At 46.5% G+C, this 15,547-nt stretch overlaps 1 protein-coding gene across 2 annotated transcripts in view; it reads left to right on the top strand.

The window, feature by feature from the left end:
• The window catches only part of LOC106594551 (protein PALS2), a 60,230-nt gene that overhangs the window by 42,733 nt on the left and 1,950 nt on the right, over positions 1 to 15,547 (top strand). For both annotated transcript variants that reach the window (XM_082959603.1, XM_082959604.1), the window contains 8 exons: positions 439 to 588; positions 956 to 1,183; positions 3,700 to 3,831; positions 6,993 to 7,089; positions 7,567 to 7,638; positions 13,780 to 13,941; positions 14,477 to 14,679; positions 15,257 to 15,385. In XM_082959603.1, the coding sequence (XP_082815729.1) occupies positions 439 to 588; positions 956 to 1,183; positions 3,700 to 3,831; positions 6,993 to 7,089; positions 7,567 to 7,638; positions 13,780 to 13,941; positions 14,477 to 14,679; positions 15,257 to 15,385 (1,173 nt within the window). The remainder of the gene's footprint in view (positions 1 to 438; positions 589 to 955; positions 1,184 to 3,699; positions 3,832 to 6,992; positions 7,090 to 7,566; positions 7,639 to 13,779; positions 13,942 to 14,476; positions 14,680 to 15,256; positions 15,386 to 15,547) is intronic.

Genomic DNA, 15,547 nt, shown 5'->3' on the forward strand with positions numbered 1-15,547 from the left:
CCTCCAGTCTCTGTCTCTCTCTCCTCCAGTCTCTGTCTCTCTCTCTCTCCAGTCTCTGATCTAGGCTCCATGCCAAGTCGCAGTCTAACTCTCCTCCAGTCTCTGTCTCTCTCTCTCTCCAGTCTCTGTCTCTCTCCTCCAGTCTCTGTGTCTCTCTCCTCCAGTCTGTCTCTCTCTCCTCCAGTCTGTCTCTCTCTCCTCCAGTCTCTCTCTCTCCTCCAGTCTCTGTCTCTCTCTCCTCCAGATCTCTGTCTCTCTCTCCTCCAGTCTCTGTCTCTCTCTCCTCCGTCTCTCTCTCTCTCTCCTCCTCTCTCTCTCTCTCTCCTCCTCTCTGTCTCTGTCTCTCCGTCTCTCTCTCTCTCCAGTCTCTGATTGAGGCCCATGACAAGGTGGCAGCTAACTCTCTCTCTCTGTATTTCTGTCTCTCTCTCTCTCCAGTCTCTGATTGAGGCCCATGACAAGGTGGCAGCTAAATGTTATGAGATGCTGCCGTCGGAGGTGAACAGTAATGCCATGGCGACCAGCCCGCTTGTGCTCGCTGACGCCGTCAGGATGATTGGCATTCAGAAGAAGGCTGGCGAACCACTGGTGAGTTAATGACTGAGTCCCAAATGGCACCCTATTCCTTATATAGTGCAATACTTCTGACCAGGGAGCAATAGCCGGGCTCCGGTCAATAGTGGTGCACTATGTAGGGAACAGGGTACCATTTAGGACGTTGTCTCAGACATTACCAATCAATCTGCAAGATCTGGATGACTGTTCATAGTTTGTAGTTAGCAGGTTAGTTACATGGAATATTTAAATCCCCTATCTGATGCATTAACCACTCTCTCTGTCTCTCTGTCTCTCTCTGTCTCTCTCTCTCTCTGTCTCTGTCTCTCTCTCTCTCTGTGTCTCTCTCTCCATTCTCTCAATCCCCCTCTGTCTTTCTCTCCTCTCTTCTCCTCCTCAGGGCGTGACGTTCAGGGTGGCACGCGGGGAGCTGGTGATAGCCAGGATCCTGCACGGCAGTATGATTGACCGGCAGGGCATGCTGCACGCGGGAGACGTCATCAGGGAGGTGAACGGGCGCGAGGTGGGCAGCGATCCCAAGGAGCTGTTGGAGCTGCTGAGGGACTGCCAGGGGGGCATCACCCTCAAGATCCTGCCCAGCTACCGCGACACTCCAGCACCCCCACAGGTGAGAACAGGGTCCTATTTATTAGTGAACCGTAGCAGAATGTTTTGCAACAGAAAACAAAAATAACAGTTTGTTATTGACCAGATTTCAGGTAGGTCCCTCAGTTTCAGTTAGCTTCCATTCACATCCTAATGACTCCAACACGGGTGGCTAACCATCCTCCTCTTGGAGTGACATTGGGAATGTAGACTTTTTACACCAACACACCTGATTCACTTCATTGAGGTGATTAGTAGAGTCAGATGTGTTAAAGCAGGGCTGGAACAAGAAAATGTTGCCGTCTGGTTTTCTACAGTAAAAAATGATTAGAAATGATTTATACTTTTACCTTTTGATACTTAAGTATATTTTAGCAATTACATTTACTTTTGATACATATTTAAAACCAAACACTTTGACTCAAGTAGTATTTTACTGGGTGACTTTTACTTGAGTCATTTTCTATGAAGTTATCTTTGCCTTTTAACATCCCTCTGTTTTTGTACCTGTCAGGGTGGTTGAGGGGGAGACAGTTGACCTGGTCCTAACCCAGAATGACAGGGCATGGGCCTGGAACTGTTACCCTGCCTGGGACACACTGGTCCTATTAATACACTTCATGGGATAACTGGGGCACTGAGGAGGAAGGAGGGAGGGAAGAGGAAGGAGGGAGGGAAGAGGAAGGAGGGAGGGAAGAGGAAGGAGGGAGGGAAGAGGAGGGAGGGAGGGAGGGAGGGAGGGAGGGAGGGAGGGAGGGAGGGAGGGAGGGAGGGAGGGAGGGAAGGAGGAGGGAGGGGGGAGGAGGGAGGGAGGGAGGGAGGGAGGGAAGAGGAGGGAGGGAAGAGGAGGGAGGGAAGGAAGGAAGGAAGGGAAGAGGGAGGGAGAGAGTGTATTAAAGAGAAGGAAAGCCTATCTGGGGCATGGGGAGGAGGAAAGGAAAGGACAGCTGATCTGGGGCATGGGGAGGAGTAGGGAACTGTATACATATACACACCAACCAGAGCACATTCTGCTGTGAGGCCTTATGTAGGACAGGGCTCTCTAACCCTGTTCCTGGAGAGATACAGTCCTGTAGGACAGGGCTCTCCAACCCTGTTCCTGGAGAGATACAGTCCTGTAGGACAGGGCTCTCCAACCCTGTTCCTGGAGAGATACAGTCCTGTAGGACAGGGCTCTCTAACCCTGTTCCTGGAGAGATACAGTCCTGTAGGACAGGGCTCTCTAACCCTGTTCCTGGAGAGATACAGTCCTGTAGGACAGGGCTCTCCAACCCTGTTCCTGGAGAGATACAGTCCTGTAGGACAGGGCTCTCTAAGCCTGTTCCTGGAGAGATACAGTCCTGTAGGACAGGGCTCTCCAACCCTGTTCCTGGAGAGATACAGTCCTGTAGGACAGGGCTCTCCAACCCTGTTCCTGGAGAGATACAGTCCTGTAGGACAGGGCTCTCCAACCCTGTTCCTGGAGAGATACAGTCCTGTAGGACAGGGCTCTCCAACCCTGTTCCTGGAGAGATACAGTCCTGTAGGACAGGGCTCTCCAACCCTGTTCCTGGAGAGATACAGTCCTGTAGGACAGGGCTCTCCAACCCTGTTCCTGGAGAGATACAGTCCTGTAGGACAGGGCTCTCCAACCCTGTTCCTGGAGAGATACAGTCCTGTAGGACAGGGCTCTCTAACCCTGTTCCTGGAGAGATACAGTCCTGTAGGACAGGGCTCTTCAACCCTGTTCCTGGAGAGATACAGTCCTGTAGGACAGGGCTCTCCAACCCTGTTCCTGGAGAGGTACAGTCCTGTAGGACAGGGCTCTTCAACCCTGTTCCTGGAGAGATACAGTCCTGTAGGACAGGGCTCTCCAACCCTGTTCTTGGAGAGATACAGTCCTGTAGGACAGGGCTCTCTAACCCTGTTCCTGGAGAGATACAGTCCTGTAGGACAGGGCTCTCCAACCCTGTTCCTGGAGAGATACAGTCCTGTAGGACAGGGCTCTCTAACCCTGTTCCTGGAGAGATACAGTCCTGTAGGACAGGGCTCTCCAACCCTGTTCCTGGAGAGATACAGTCCTGTAGGACAGGGCTCTCCAAACCTGTTCCTGGAGAGATACAGTCCTGTAGGACAGGGCTCTCCAACCCTGTTCCTGGAGAGATGCAGTCCTGTAGGACAGGGCTCTCCAACCCTGTTCCTGGAGAGATACAGTCCTGTAGGACAGGGCTCTCCAACCCTGTTCCTGGAGAGATACAGTCCTGTAGGACAGGGCTCTCCAACCCTGTTCCTGGAGAGATACAGTCCTGTAGGACAGGGCTCTCCAACCCTGTTCCTGGAGAGATACAGTCCTGTAGGACGGGGCTCTCTAACCCTGTTCCTGGAGAGATACAGTCCTGTAGATTGTTTCTCTCTGTAGATTCTCACAGTACAGACTGTAGAGCGTTGGGCTGTTGGTGATTTACAATCTGAAGAGGATGTCATTGTTGTTAAACACCCCTCCTATTTCCTTTTTCTACCTGAAGCCGTATCTATGGTAACACAGACCTTGTTTTCCAGGTGCATCTGAAAACCCACTTTAATTACAGCCCAGCCACAGACAACTTGATCCCCTGTAAGGAGGCTGGCCTGGCCTTCTCTAAAGGAGATGTATTGCACATTGTCAACAGAGAGGACCCTAACTGGTGGCAGGTAGGTACTGCTGACCCCAGAACAGCCCTTAGCTGTGTGTTATTCATCTGTAATCCACAGGTCCTCATGCCTTATTGATCAAATATATGGCTCTGCTACTACTTTCAGAGGAACGTTCTCTTAGACTCAGGGTTGAATGACTTTCCCACATCCACCCTTAGGATGGACAACAACTGGATGGATAGATGCAGTGTAAGCAATATGGTAATAGCTCCATGCTCCATCTTGTCTTCTGATTGGCTAGGTGGAACTTTTAATTAGGGATCCACGATATATTTCGGAATCGAACGATATTAAGCTAAAAATGTTGAACATCGGCATCGGCCCGATGTCTAGTTTAACGCCGATGTTAAAAACAGATGTCAAAGCTGACGTGCATACCTATATGACGTAATGACGCCACGTAAAATGTGGCGCTACACGTGCATTCCTAACCTAGCCCACAATGTCTGCTGTGTGGATCGAGCAGTCATTTGAAAGAGTAAGAACATTTCAGCGAGACAACTCGAAGGCGAAATCCATTAACGCCAAGATAATGGAATTCATTGCTCTTGACAATCAACCGTTCTCTGTCGTGGGTGATGTTGGCTTTCGCAACTGGTCGAGCACCGGCACACTAACGCCACCAAGTGCGCTATTGTTCAGATGTTGCCCTACCGGAGTTACACAGTATTAGCTTCACGACATGCTATGGAGCGCCGTTTGGGTCTTTGCGTGTCAAAAAAGATACACGTCAAATAACACTATTTCACAATAACACTATTTGATGTGTTAAATAAGCTTTAATTTGAGACGTAAAACAACACAGTTCTGTTGTAGAATGTTGTGTTGTGAATTTGCATGTGCAAGCCAAGCACCACCACTACTTTTTTTTAGCACCACCTCTACTATCAGTAGCACTGTCAAAATTGTACAAAAAGGTCTGCAAACACCGGCCACGAACGATGTGTTTACAATACCGCGTTGGTAATAAAGCATCATTTGTTCAACTGCAACTTCTGGGGTAGCTAGCTAGCTTTAGCTTGGCACCTAGCTAGCACCAATACAACCAGCCTGAAAATAATGACCAGTAGAAACTGCAGTCATTTTCACTATTCTTAGCAATGATTTAGGAATCCTTGTGAGTAAGCATTAGCTAGGTAGCCACTTGTTGTTCGCCTATTGAAATTGAACTTCAGTTCATGAAGATAAATAGCTAGCCAGCTAATTAACCTTGTTGCCCAAAGCTAACGTTATAAGCAGCCAGCTTGCTTCATCTGGCTAGTGAGTCTCAACGGGACTGGGTTATGTGTTGTGAAGCTAGCCGCAAAAAGGATTAGGCACAATAGAGGAATTTGCGGTTTGCCTTCAAAATAAAAGTACCCGTTTGAAAGTGATGCAGAAGGTTACAATTGGTGGAATCATGCCATATTTAGACTAGATAAAGTTAAACAAGGTTGGAATGTGAAGCAATGAAATGGGGTATCAGTCTACACGGTGACACCCACAGAACACAACTGAAGAGTTTACGCAAATATTAGCGTTGTAGCTCTTATCGCGGGACTGTGACTGTGTGAAATCACCTCCACAGTCAGCCTATTGTGTGTGTTGACATTCATATTGCACTGTACAGTTTTACATAAGGATTGGGATCAATGAAATGGGGTATCAGTCTACTCAATACCCAATATATTTTTTCCCAACGTCCTCCTCAGTTATCAGACTCCAAAACATCCACGTAGTATAGGTTGACAATAAATGTGGCTCAATTCACAGTTGTTTCAGAGTCCTGCAATAAGAACTATAATGCTAATGTTCTCTGGGTGTCACTGAGTAGACTGATACCCCATGTCATTGATCCACAACCCATAGGTAAGGCTGTACAGTGAAATAAGTATGCCCCCAATGCAATTCTAAAGTATAATACATCCAGTGTGTTTTCAAAAGCTTTTGTCAAATTAACAAATTGTCTTTTGTTGATTTTATATAACATTCCAACCTCGTTTAGCATGATCTATTAAACTATGCCATATTTATACTATTTGTATTCATTTGCATCACTGTCAATGGCATACCTTTATTTTGAAGGCTAACCGCAAAGTCCACTATTTTGGCTAATCCTTATTGTGGCTATCTTCACATAGGTGTGTCCGACCACCATTAATCAAATAAGAACTGTCTTATAAATGAGGGTTATTTTAGATGACACCTAGCTATAACTATAGCTACTGAAACAGATGATGTCGTTTTGCTATGTTTTTGGGGGAGAACATTGTTTGCATCTATGAGCTAGCTAGCTTTTTTTTAATGACCAGCACTGTAGGTACACGAGACAACTTTATCAGCATCATAGCATACGTATCGATGAATCGTTGTGACATGAAATACGAGTGATAGTGTAATAACTACGTAAAAAAAATTATGAACGCTTTAAATTATTATGTGACGTGCAGTCACTGATTGGTCAACAAGCTTATTTGACGTGTAACTTTTTTGACACGCAAAGACCCAAACGCATTCCATGGAAATCCTGGTTGAGAATGAAACGTCTGAACAAATGAACAACCAAACAGCACAGCAAGTAAGTGAAATAAATATGTTTTGATGATGTTTTACTGGTAATGGGGACATGTGTAAATGCCAACATAGTAACTTTGTGGTGTGTGTAACCTTTATTTAACTGGGGGAGTCAGTTAAGAACACATTCTTATTTACAATGACGGCCTACCCCGGCCAAACCCGGACAACGCTGGGACAATTGTGCGCCGCCCTATGGGACTCCCAATCATGGCCGAATGTGATACAGCCTGGATTCAAACCAGGGACTGTAGTGACGCCTCTTGCACTGAGATGCAGTACCTTAGACCGCTGCGTCCATGTGTGTGTGTTAACTATTTAACTGTACTAGAATGCTTAAAAGGCCTTTTTTTCTGAGGGGGATATCGGTATTCTTTTTTTTGGCAAGGAAGATATCGGTATCGGCCAAAAATGTAATATCGGTGCGTCACTACTTTTAATCATATTGCTTCCAACTGTCCTAACCCGGCCCTGAGCGCCCCTAATGGGATAGGGACTAGTATTCCATTTGTGACTTTTAATTTACAAAAAATGAACTGATCCTTAAGAGTAGAGCAAGAGAAGCAGGAAGTAGCACGTCTCTGACCTCACATCCTGTCCCTCAGGCAGTCAACGTTGTGGGAGGAGCCACAGGACTGATCCCCAGTCAGTTCTTAGAGGAAAAGAGGAAGGCCTTTGTGAGGAGAGAATGGAATGGATCAGGTACATTTCTGACTATGTAAAGTGACTTTGGGTGTTTGAAAAGTGCTTAAAATGTCATTATTATTAGGTAGTTAGACTTTTTTACACCTGCCTATATAACTCAGTTGAACCAGGCAGTATTCTAAGGTGAAATGGAATTGTAACACACATCTCTATACTCAACAAAGTACTGACATCTACCCCAAAGTCGTATCTTCTTCCCACCTGTTTGTGTCCTCGGCTGTGTCCCAAATGGATCCCTTTACCCTATATAGTGAAAGTAGTGTACTATATACACACAGCCTCTATACATGACAGTTTATTTCTCAAATGATCACATTTGGCAGCAAACTGTCATGAAAGTATAGGCTGAATCCACACTCTAATGAATAACTTCCTCTCTACTTGTGTCCACAACTCAGACGTACTTAGGAAATATGTTTACTCTGGTGCCCTCTTGTGGTTCAGTGAACTTTTAATGTGTTTTGTTCCTCCCAGGTGTTCTCTGTGGAACACTAACAGGAAAGAAGAAGAAGAAGAAGATGATGTACCTGATGTCCAAGAATGCAGGTGAGTTCAGCACCATTAGACCTCTCTGATCCTGCTCTAAAGGGCTTCAGTTCACCATGTGGGTGTTGTTATAGTGATAACAGTAGCTCCAGCCATTAGACCTCTCTGATCCTGCTCTAAAGGGCTTCAGTTCACCATGTGGGTGTTGTTATAGTGATAACAGTAGCTCCAGCCATTAGACCTCTCTGATCCTGCTCTAAAGGGCTTCAGTTCACCATGTGGGTGTTGTTATAGTGATAACAGTAGCTCCAGCCATTAGACCTCTCTGATCCTGCTCTAAAGGGCTTCAGTTCACCATGTGGGTGTTGTTATAGTGATAACAGTAGCTCCAGCCATTAGACCTCTCTGATCCTGCTCTAAAGGGCTTCAGTTCACCATGTGGGTGTTGTTATAGTGATAACAGTAGCTCCAGCCATTAGACCTCTCTGATCCTGCTCTAAAGGGCTTCAGTTCACCATGTGGGTGTTGTTATAGTGATAACAGTAGCTCCAGCCATTAGACCTCTCTGATCCTGCTCTAAAGGGCTTCAGTTCACCATGTGGGTGTTGTTATAGTGATAACAGTAGCTCCAGCCATTAGACCTCTCTGATCCTGCTCTAAAGGGCTTCAGTTCACCATGTGGGTGTTGTTATAGTGATAACAGTAGCTCCAGCCATTAGACCTCTCTGATCCTGCTCTAAAGGGCTTCAGTTCACCATGTGGGTGTTGTTATAGTGATAACAGTAGCTCCAGCCATTAGACCTCTCTGATCCTGCTCTAAAGGGCTTCAGTTCACCATGTGGGTGTTGTTATAGTGATAACAGTAGCTCCAGCCATTAGACCTCTCTGATCCTGCTCTAAAGGGCTTCAGTTCACCATGTGGGTGTTGTTATAGTGATAACAGTAGCTCCAGCCATTAGACCTCTCTGATCCTGCTCTAAAGGGCTTCAGTTCACCATGTGGGTGTTGTTATAGTGATAACAGTAGCTCCAGCCGTTAGACCTCTCTGATCCTGCTCTAAAGGGCTTCAGTTCACCATGTGGGTGTTGTTATAGTGATAACAGTAGCTCCAGCCATTAGACCTCTCTGATCCTGCTCTAAAGGGCTTCAGTTCACCATGTGGGTGTTGTTATAGTGATAACAGTAGCTCCAGCCATTAGACCTCTCTGATCCTGCTCTAAAGGGCTTCAGTTCACCATGTGGGTGTTGTTATAGTGATAACAGTAGCTCCAGCCATTAGACCTCTCTGATCCTGCTCTAAAGGGCTTCAGTTCACCATGTGGGTGTTGTTATAGTGATAACAGTAGCTCCAGCCATTAGACCTCTCTGATCCTGCTCTAAAGGGCTTCAGTTCACCATGTGGGTGTTGTTATAGTGATAACAGTAGCTCCAGCCATTAGACCTCTCTGATCCTGCTCTAAAGGGCTTCAGTTCACCATGTGGGTGTTGTTATAGTGATAACAGTAGCTCCAGCCATTAGACCTCTCTGATCCTGCTCTAAAGGGCTTCAGTTCACCATGTGGGTGTTGTTATAGTGATAACAGTAGCTCCAGCCATTAGACCTCTCTGATCCTGCTCTAAAGGGCTTCAGTTCACCATGTGGGTGTTGTTATAGTGATAACAGTAGCTCCAGCCATTAGACCTCTCTGATCCTGCTCTAAAGGGCTTCAGTTCACCATGTGGGTGTTGTTATAGTGATAACAGTAGCTCCAGCCATTAGACCTCTCTGATCCTGCTCTAAAGGGCTTCAGTTCACCATGTGGGTGTTGTTATAGTGATAACAGTAGCTCCAGCCATTAGACCTCTCTGATCCTGCTCTAAAGGGCTTCAGTTCACCATGTGGGTGTTGTTATAGTGATAACAGTAGCTCCAGCCATTAGACCTCTCTGATCCTGCTCTAAAGGGCTTCAGTTCACCATGTGGGTGTTGTTATAGTGATAACAGTAGCTCCAGCCATTAGACCTCTCTGATCCTGCTCTAAAGGGCTTCAGTTCACCATGTGGGTGTTGTTATAGTGATAACAGTAGCTCCAGCCATTAGACCTCTCTGATCCTGCTCTAAAGGGCTTCAGTTCACCATGTGGGTGTTGTTATAGTGATAACAGTAGCTCCAGCCATTAGACCTCTCTGATCCTGCTCTAAAGGGCTTCAGTTCACCATGTGGGTGTTGTTATAGTGATAACAGTAGCTCCAGCCATTAGACCTCTCTGATCCTGCTCTAAAGGGCTTCAGTTCACCATGTGGGTGTTGTTATAGTGATAACAGTAGCTCCAGCCATTAGACCTCTCTGATCCTGCTCTAAAGGGCTTCAGTTCACCATGTGGGTGTTGTTATAGTGATAACAGTAGCTCCAGCCATTAGACCTCTCTGATCCTGCTCTAAAGGGCTTCAGTTCACCATGTGGGTGTTGTTATAGTGATAACAGTAGCTCCAGCCATTAGACCTCTCTGATCCTGCTCTAAAGGGCTTCAGTTCACCATGTGGGTGTTGTTATAGTGATAACAGTAGCTCCAGCCATTAGACCTCTCTGATCCTGCTCTAAAGGGCTTCAGTTCACCATGTGGGTGTTGTTATAGTGATAACAGTAGCTCCAGCCATTAGACCTCTCTGATCCTGCTCTAAAGGGCTTCAGTTCACCATGTGGGTGTTGTTATAGTGATAACAGTAGCTCCAGCCATTAGACCTCTCTGATCCTGCTCTAAAGGGCTTCAGTTCACCATGTGGGTGTTGTTATAGTGATAACAGTAGCTCCAGCCATTAGACCTCTCTGATCCTGCTCTAAAGGGCTTCAGTTCACCATGTGGGTGTTGTTATAGTGATAACAGTAGCTCCAGCCATTAGACCTCTCTGATCCTGCTCTAAAGGGCTTCAGTTCACCATGTGGGTGTTGTTATAGTGATAACAGTAGCTCCAGCCGTTAGACCTCTCTGATCCTGCTCTAAAGGGCTTCAGTTCACCATGTGGGTGTTGTTATAGTGATAACAGTAGCTCCAGCCATTAGACCTCTCTGATCCTGCTCTAAAGGGCTTCAGTTCACCATGTGGGTGTTGTTATAGTGATAACAGTAGCTCCAGCCGTTAGACCTCTCTGATCCTGCTCTAAAGGGCTTCAGTTCACCATGTGGGTGTTGTTATAGTGATAACAGTAGCTCCAGCCATTAGACCTCTCTGATCCTGCTCTAAAGGGCTTCAGTTCACCATGTGGGTGTTGTTATAGTGATAACAGTAGCTCCAGCCATTAGACCTCTCTGATCCTGCTCTAAAGGGCTTCAGTTCACCATGTGGGTGTTGTTATAGTGATAACAGTAGCTCCAGCCATTAGACCTCTCTGATCCTGCTCTAAAGGGCTTCAGTTCACCATGTGGGTGTTGTTATAGTGATAACAGTAGCTCCAGCCATTAGACCTCTCTGATCCTGCTCTAAAGGGCTTCAGTTCACCATGTGGGTGTTGTTATAGTGATAACAGTAGCTCCAGCCATTAGACCTCTCTGATCCTGCTCTAAAGGGCTTCAGTTCACCATGTGGGTGTTGTTATAGTGATAACAGTAGCTCCAGCCATTAGACCTCTCTGATCCTGCTCTAAAGGGCTTCAGTTCACCATGTGGGTGTTGTTATAGTGATAACAGTAGCTCCAGCCATTAGACCTCTCTGATCCTGCTCTAAAGGGCTTCAGTTCACCATGTGGGTGTTGTTATAGTGATAACAGTAGCTCCAGCCATTAGACCTCTCTGATCCTGCTCTAAAGGGCTTCAGTTCACCATGTGGGTGTTGTTATAGTGATAACAGTAGCTCCAGCCATTAGACCTCTCTGATCCTGCTCTAAAGGGCTTCAGTTCACCATGTGGGTGTTGTTATAGTGATAACAGTAGCTCCAGCCGTTAGACCTCTCTGATCCTGCTCTAAAGGGCTTCAGTTCACCATGTGGGTGTTGTTATAGTGATAACAGTAGCTCCAGCCATTAGACCTCTCTGATCCTGCTCTAAAGGGCTTCAGTTCACCATGTGGGTGTTGTTATAGTGATAACAGTAGCTCCAGCCATTAGACCTCTCTGATCCTGCTCTAAAGGGCTTCAGTTCACCATGTGGGTGTTGTTATAGTGATAACAGTAGCTCCAGCCATTAGACCTCTCTGATCCTGCTCTAAAGGGCTTCAGTTCACCATGTGGGTGTTGTTATAGTGATAACAGTAGCTCCAGCCATTAGACCTCTCTGATCCTGCTCTAAAGGGCTTCAGTTCACCATGTGGGTGTTGTTATAGTGATAACAGTAGCTCCAGCCATTAGACCTCTCTGATCCTGCTCTAAAGGGCTTCAGTTCACCATGTGGGTGTTGTTATAGTGATAACAGTAGCTCCAGCCATTAGACCTCTCTGATCCTGCTCTAAAGGGCTTCAGTTCACCATGTGGGTGTTGTTATAGTGATAACAGTAGCTCCAGCCATTAGACCTCTCTGATCCTGCTCTAAAGGGCTTCAGTTCACCATGTGGGTGTTGTTATAGTGATAACAGTAGCTCCAGCCATTAGACCTCTCTGATCCTGCTCTAAAGGGCTTCAGTTCACCATGTGGGTGTTGTTATAGTGATAACAGTAGCTCCAGCCATTAGACCTCTCTGATCCTGCTCTAAAGGGCTTCAGTTCACCATGTGGGTGTTGTTATAGTGATAACAGTAGCTCCAGCCATTAGACCTCTCTGATCCTGCTCTAAAGGGCTTCAGTTCACCATGTGGGTGTTGTTATAGTGATAACAGTAGCTCCAGCCATTAGACCTCTCTGATCCTGCTCTAAAGGGCTTCAGTTCACCATGTGGGTGTTGTTATAGTGATAACAGTAGCTCCAGCCATTAGACCTCTCTGATCCTGCTCTAAAGGGCTTCAGTTCACCATGTGGGTGTTGTTATAGTGATAACAGTAGCTCCAGCCGTTAGACCTCTCTGATCCTGCTCTAAAGGGCTTCAGTTCACCATGTGGGTGTTGTTATCAGTAACATGTTGTTGTCCAGAGCCATCTCCTAATGCATATCAAAGCAAAAAACAGCTGGATTATACCTCTATCTCTCGTTATTGGCAGCCATTCATTTAATATTTCAGTGATATAAAAGTGTACTACAGTATAGCCTAACAAATACGTATGTGTGGAGTAGGTTCATTTTCCATCTATTGTGGGCTCTACACTGAGTGTACAAAACATTAGGAACACCTGCTCTTTCCATGACAGACTGACCAGGTGTCACTTGTTAAATCCATTTTAATCAGTGTTGATGAAGGGGAAGCAACTCAATAGTAGGAAGGTGTTCTTAATGTTTTGTACACCCAGTGTATATATCTGTAGTATAAATGACTGTATATTATACTGAACGAAAATATAAACACAACATGTAAAGTGTTGGTCCCATGTTTCATGAGCTGAAAGAAAAGATCTCAAATGTTCCATACGCACAAAAAGCTTATTTCTCTCAAATGTTATACCTCCCTTGCCAAGATAATCCATCCACCTGACAGTTGTGGCATATCAAGAAGCTGATTAAACAGCATGATCATTACACAGGTGCACCTTGTGCTGGGGACAAAAGACCACTCTAAAATATGCGGTTTTGTCACACAACACAATGCCACAGATGTCTCCAGTTTTGAGGGAGTGTGCATTTGGCATGCTGACTGCAGGACTGTCCACCAGAGAATTGAATGTACATTTTTCTACCATACGCCGCCTTCAATGTCGTTTTAGAGAATTTGTCAGTACGTTGAACTGGCCTAACAAACGCGGACCACGTGACACCACGCCATCCTAAGACCTCCACATCCGGCTTCTTTACCTGCAGGATCGTCTGAGACCAGCTACCAGGACAGCTGATGAAACTGAGGATTATTTCTGTCAGTAATAAAGCCCTTTTTGTGGGGAAAAACTCATTCTGATTGGCTGGGCCTGGCTCCCCAGTGGGTAGACCTATGCCGAACCATGGCTATGCCCCTGCACAGTCATGTGAAATCTATAAATTAGGGTTTAATGAATTTATTTCAATTGACATATTTCCTTTTAACTAACTCAGTAAAATCGTTGAAATTGTTGTATGTTGTGTTTTTATATTTTTGTTCAGTAGTTATGTGTTAGTATTGTTACTGAGCAAACTAAGCTGATGGTGGTAGTGTGTCTGTTGTCGTGACGACCAGAGTTTGACCGCCACGAGCTGCAGATCTACGAAGAGGTGGCCAAGATGCCTCCGTTCCAGAGGAAGACCCTGGTTCTGATTGGTGCTCAGGGAGTGGGCCGGCGCAGCCTGAAGAACAGACTGATCATCATCAACCCCCTGCTCTATGGAACCACCGTCCCCTGTGAGTCCCAGTCCACCCCCCCGTGTGTGTGTATATCAACGCCCTGCTCTATGGAACCACCGTCCCCTGTGAGTCCCAGTCCACCCCCCCGTGTGTGTGTATATCAACCCCCTGCTCTATGGAACCACCGTCCCCTGTGAGTCCCAGTCCACCCCCCCGTGTGTGTGTATATCAACCCCCTGCTCTATGGAACCACCGTCCCCTGTGAGTCCCAGTCCACCCCCCCGTGTGTGTGTATATCAACCCCCTGCTCTATGGAACCACCGTCCCCTGTGAGTCCCAGTCCACCCCCCCGTGTGTGTGTATATCAACCCCCTGCTCTATGGAACCACCGTTGTGTGTGTGTGTGTGTGTGTGTGTGTGTATCAGGGGTACAGCAGAAGACAAACTTCAGTCTCCTATGGATTAATGAGATTTTTCCTCCCCCCCCCCCCCCTTCTCTCCTCAACCCCCCCCTCTTTCTCTCCTCAACCCCCCCCCCTTTCTCTCCTCACCCCTCCTTACCTCCCACCATTCCTCACCTCCCTCCCTCCAGTCACGTCTCGGCCTGCTCGGGAGGAGGAGAGAGACGGCCAGTCGTACTGCTTTGTGTCTCGGTCCCAGATGGAGGCAGACATCAAGGCCAGTCGCTACCTGGAGCATGGAGAGTACGATGGAAACCTCTACGGAACCAAGATGAACTCCATCCACGAGGTGGTGGACGCAGGACGTACCTGCATCCTGGATGTTAACCCACAGGTAGGGCTGACACACATTTCACACACTCAGGATTTATTCATTTAAAGGCCCAGTGCTGTCAAAAATGGGATTCTCCTGGGTCTTTATATATATTTCCGTACTCAGGTTGGAATAATACTGTAATGTGAACATTATGATCATGCCTTTCAGTGTAAGAGCTGATTGAAAAGACCGCCTGAAATGTCACTGTTTTTGTGGGATGGAGTTTTGGTCTGCCTGGTGACATCACCATGTGGAAAATGAGTTAATAGACCAATAAGAAACAGAGTTCCAAACCTCTCTACCAATAACAGCTAGTTTTTAGTTTTCCCCTCCCCATTCAGACCACTCCCAGACAGTCTTGGATAAATTCTTTCTTGACAAATTGTTTTTGCTAAGAAGCTATTTTTGTTTCTTTTTGACTATTTTGATTGAAGATAATGACAGTAAGGGACCTAATTTGTTTCCCAGAAAGGATTTGATATTGAGATAAATACAGATGCATGGGTCTTAAGCAAAACCTGAATAAGCATGATTACGTGATGAGTCGTGTGTGTTGATGGGTTGTGTGTGTGTGTGTGTGTGTGTGTGTCGTCAGGCGCTGAAGCAGCTGAAGACAGCAGAGTTCATGCCGTTTGTAGTGTTTGTTGCTGCTCCAGAACTGGACACACTAAGAGCTATGCACAAAGCCGTGGTGGACGCTGGACTCACCACCAAACTGCTCACGGTCAGTCTCTGGATGTTGGTGGATCTGTGCACAATTCTGAGTGTTGTACTTATTCAGAAGATAATCACTGATGGAAACCTCTCTCTCCCCCCCCTCTCTCTCTCCCCCCCTCTCTCTCTCCCCCCCTCTCTCTCTCCCCTGCTCCCTCTCTCTCCCCTGCTC

Source organism: Salmo salar, chromosome 02 (assembly GCF_965601325.2).
Source record: "Salmo salar chromosome 02, fSalSal1, whole genome shotgun sequence".
Lineage (NCBI taxonomy): Eukaryota > Metazoa > Chordata > Actinopteri > Salmoniformes > Salmonidae > Salmo > Salmo salar.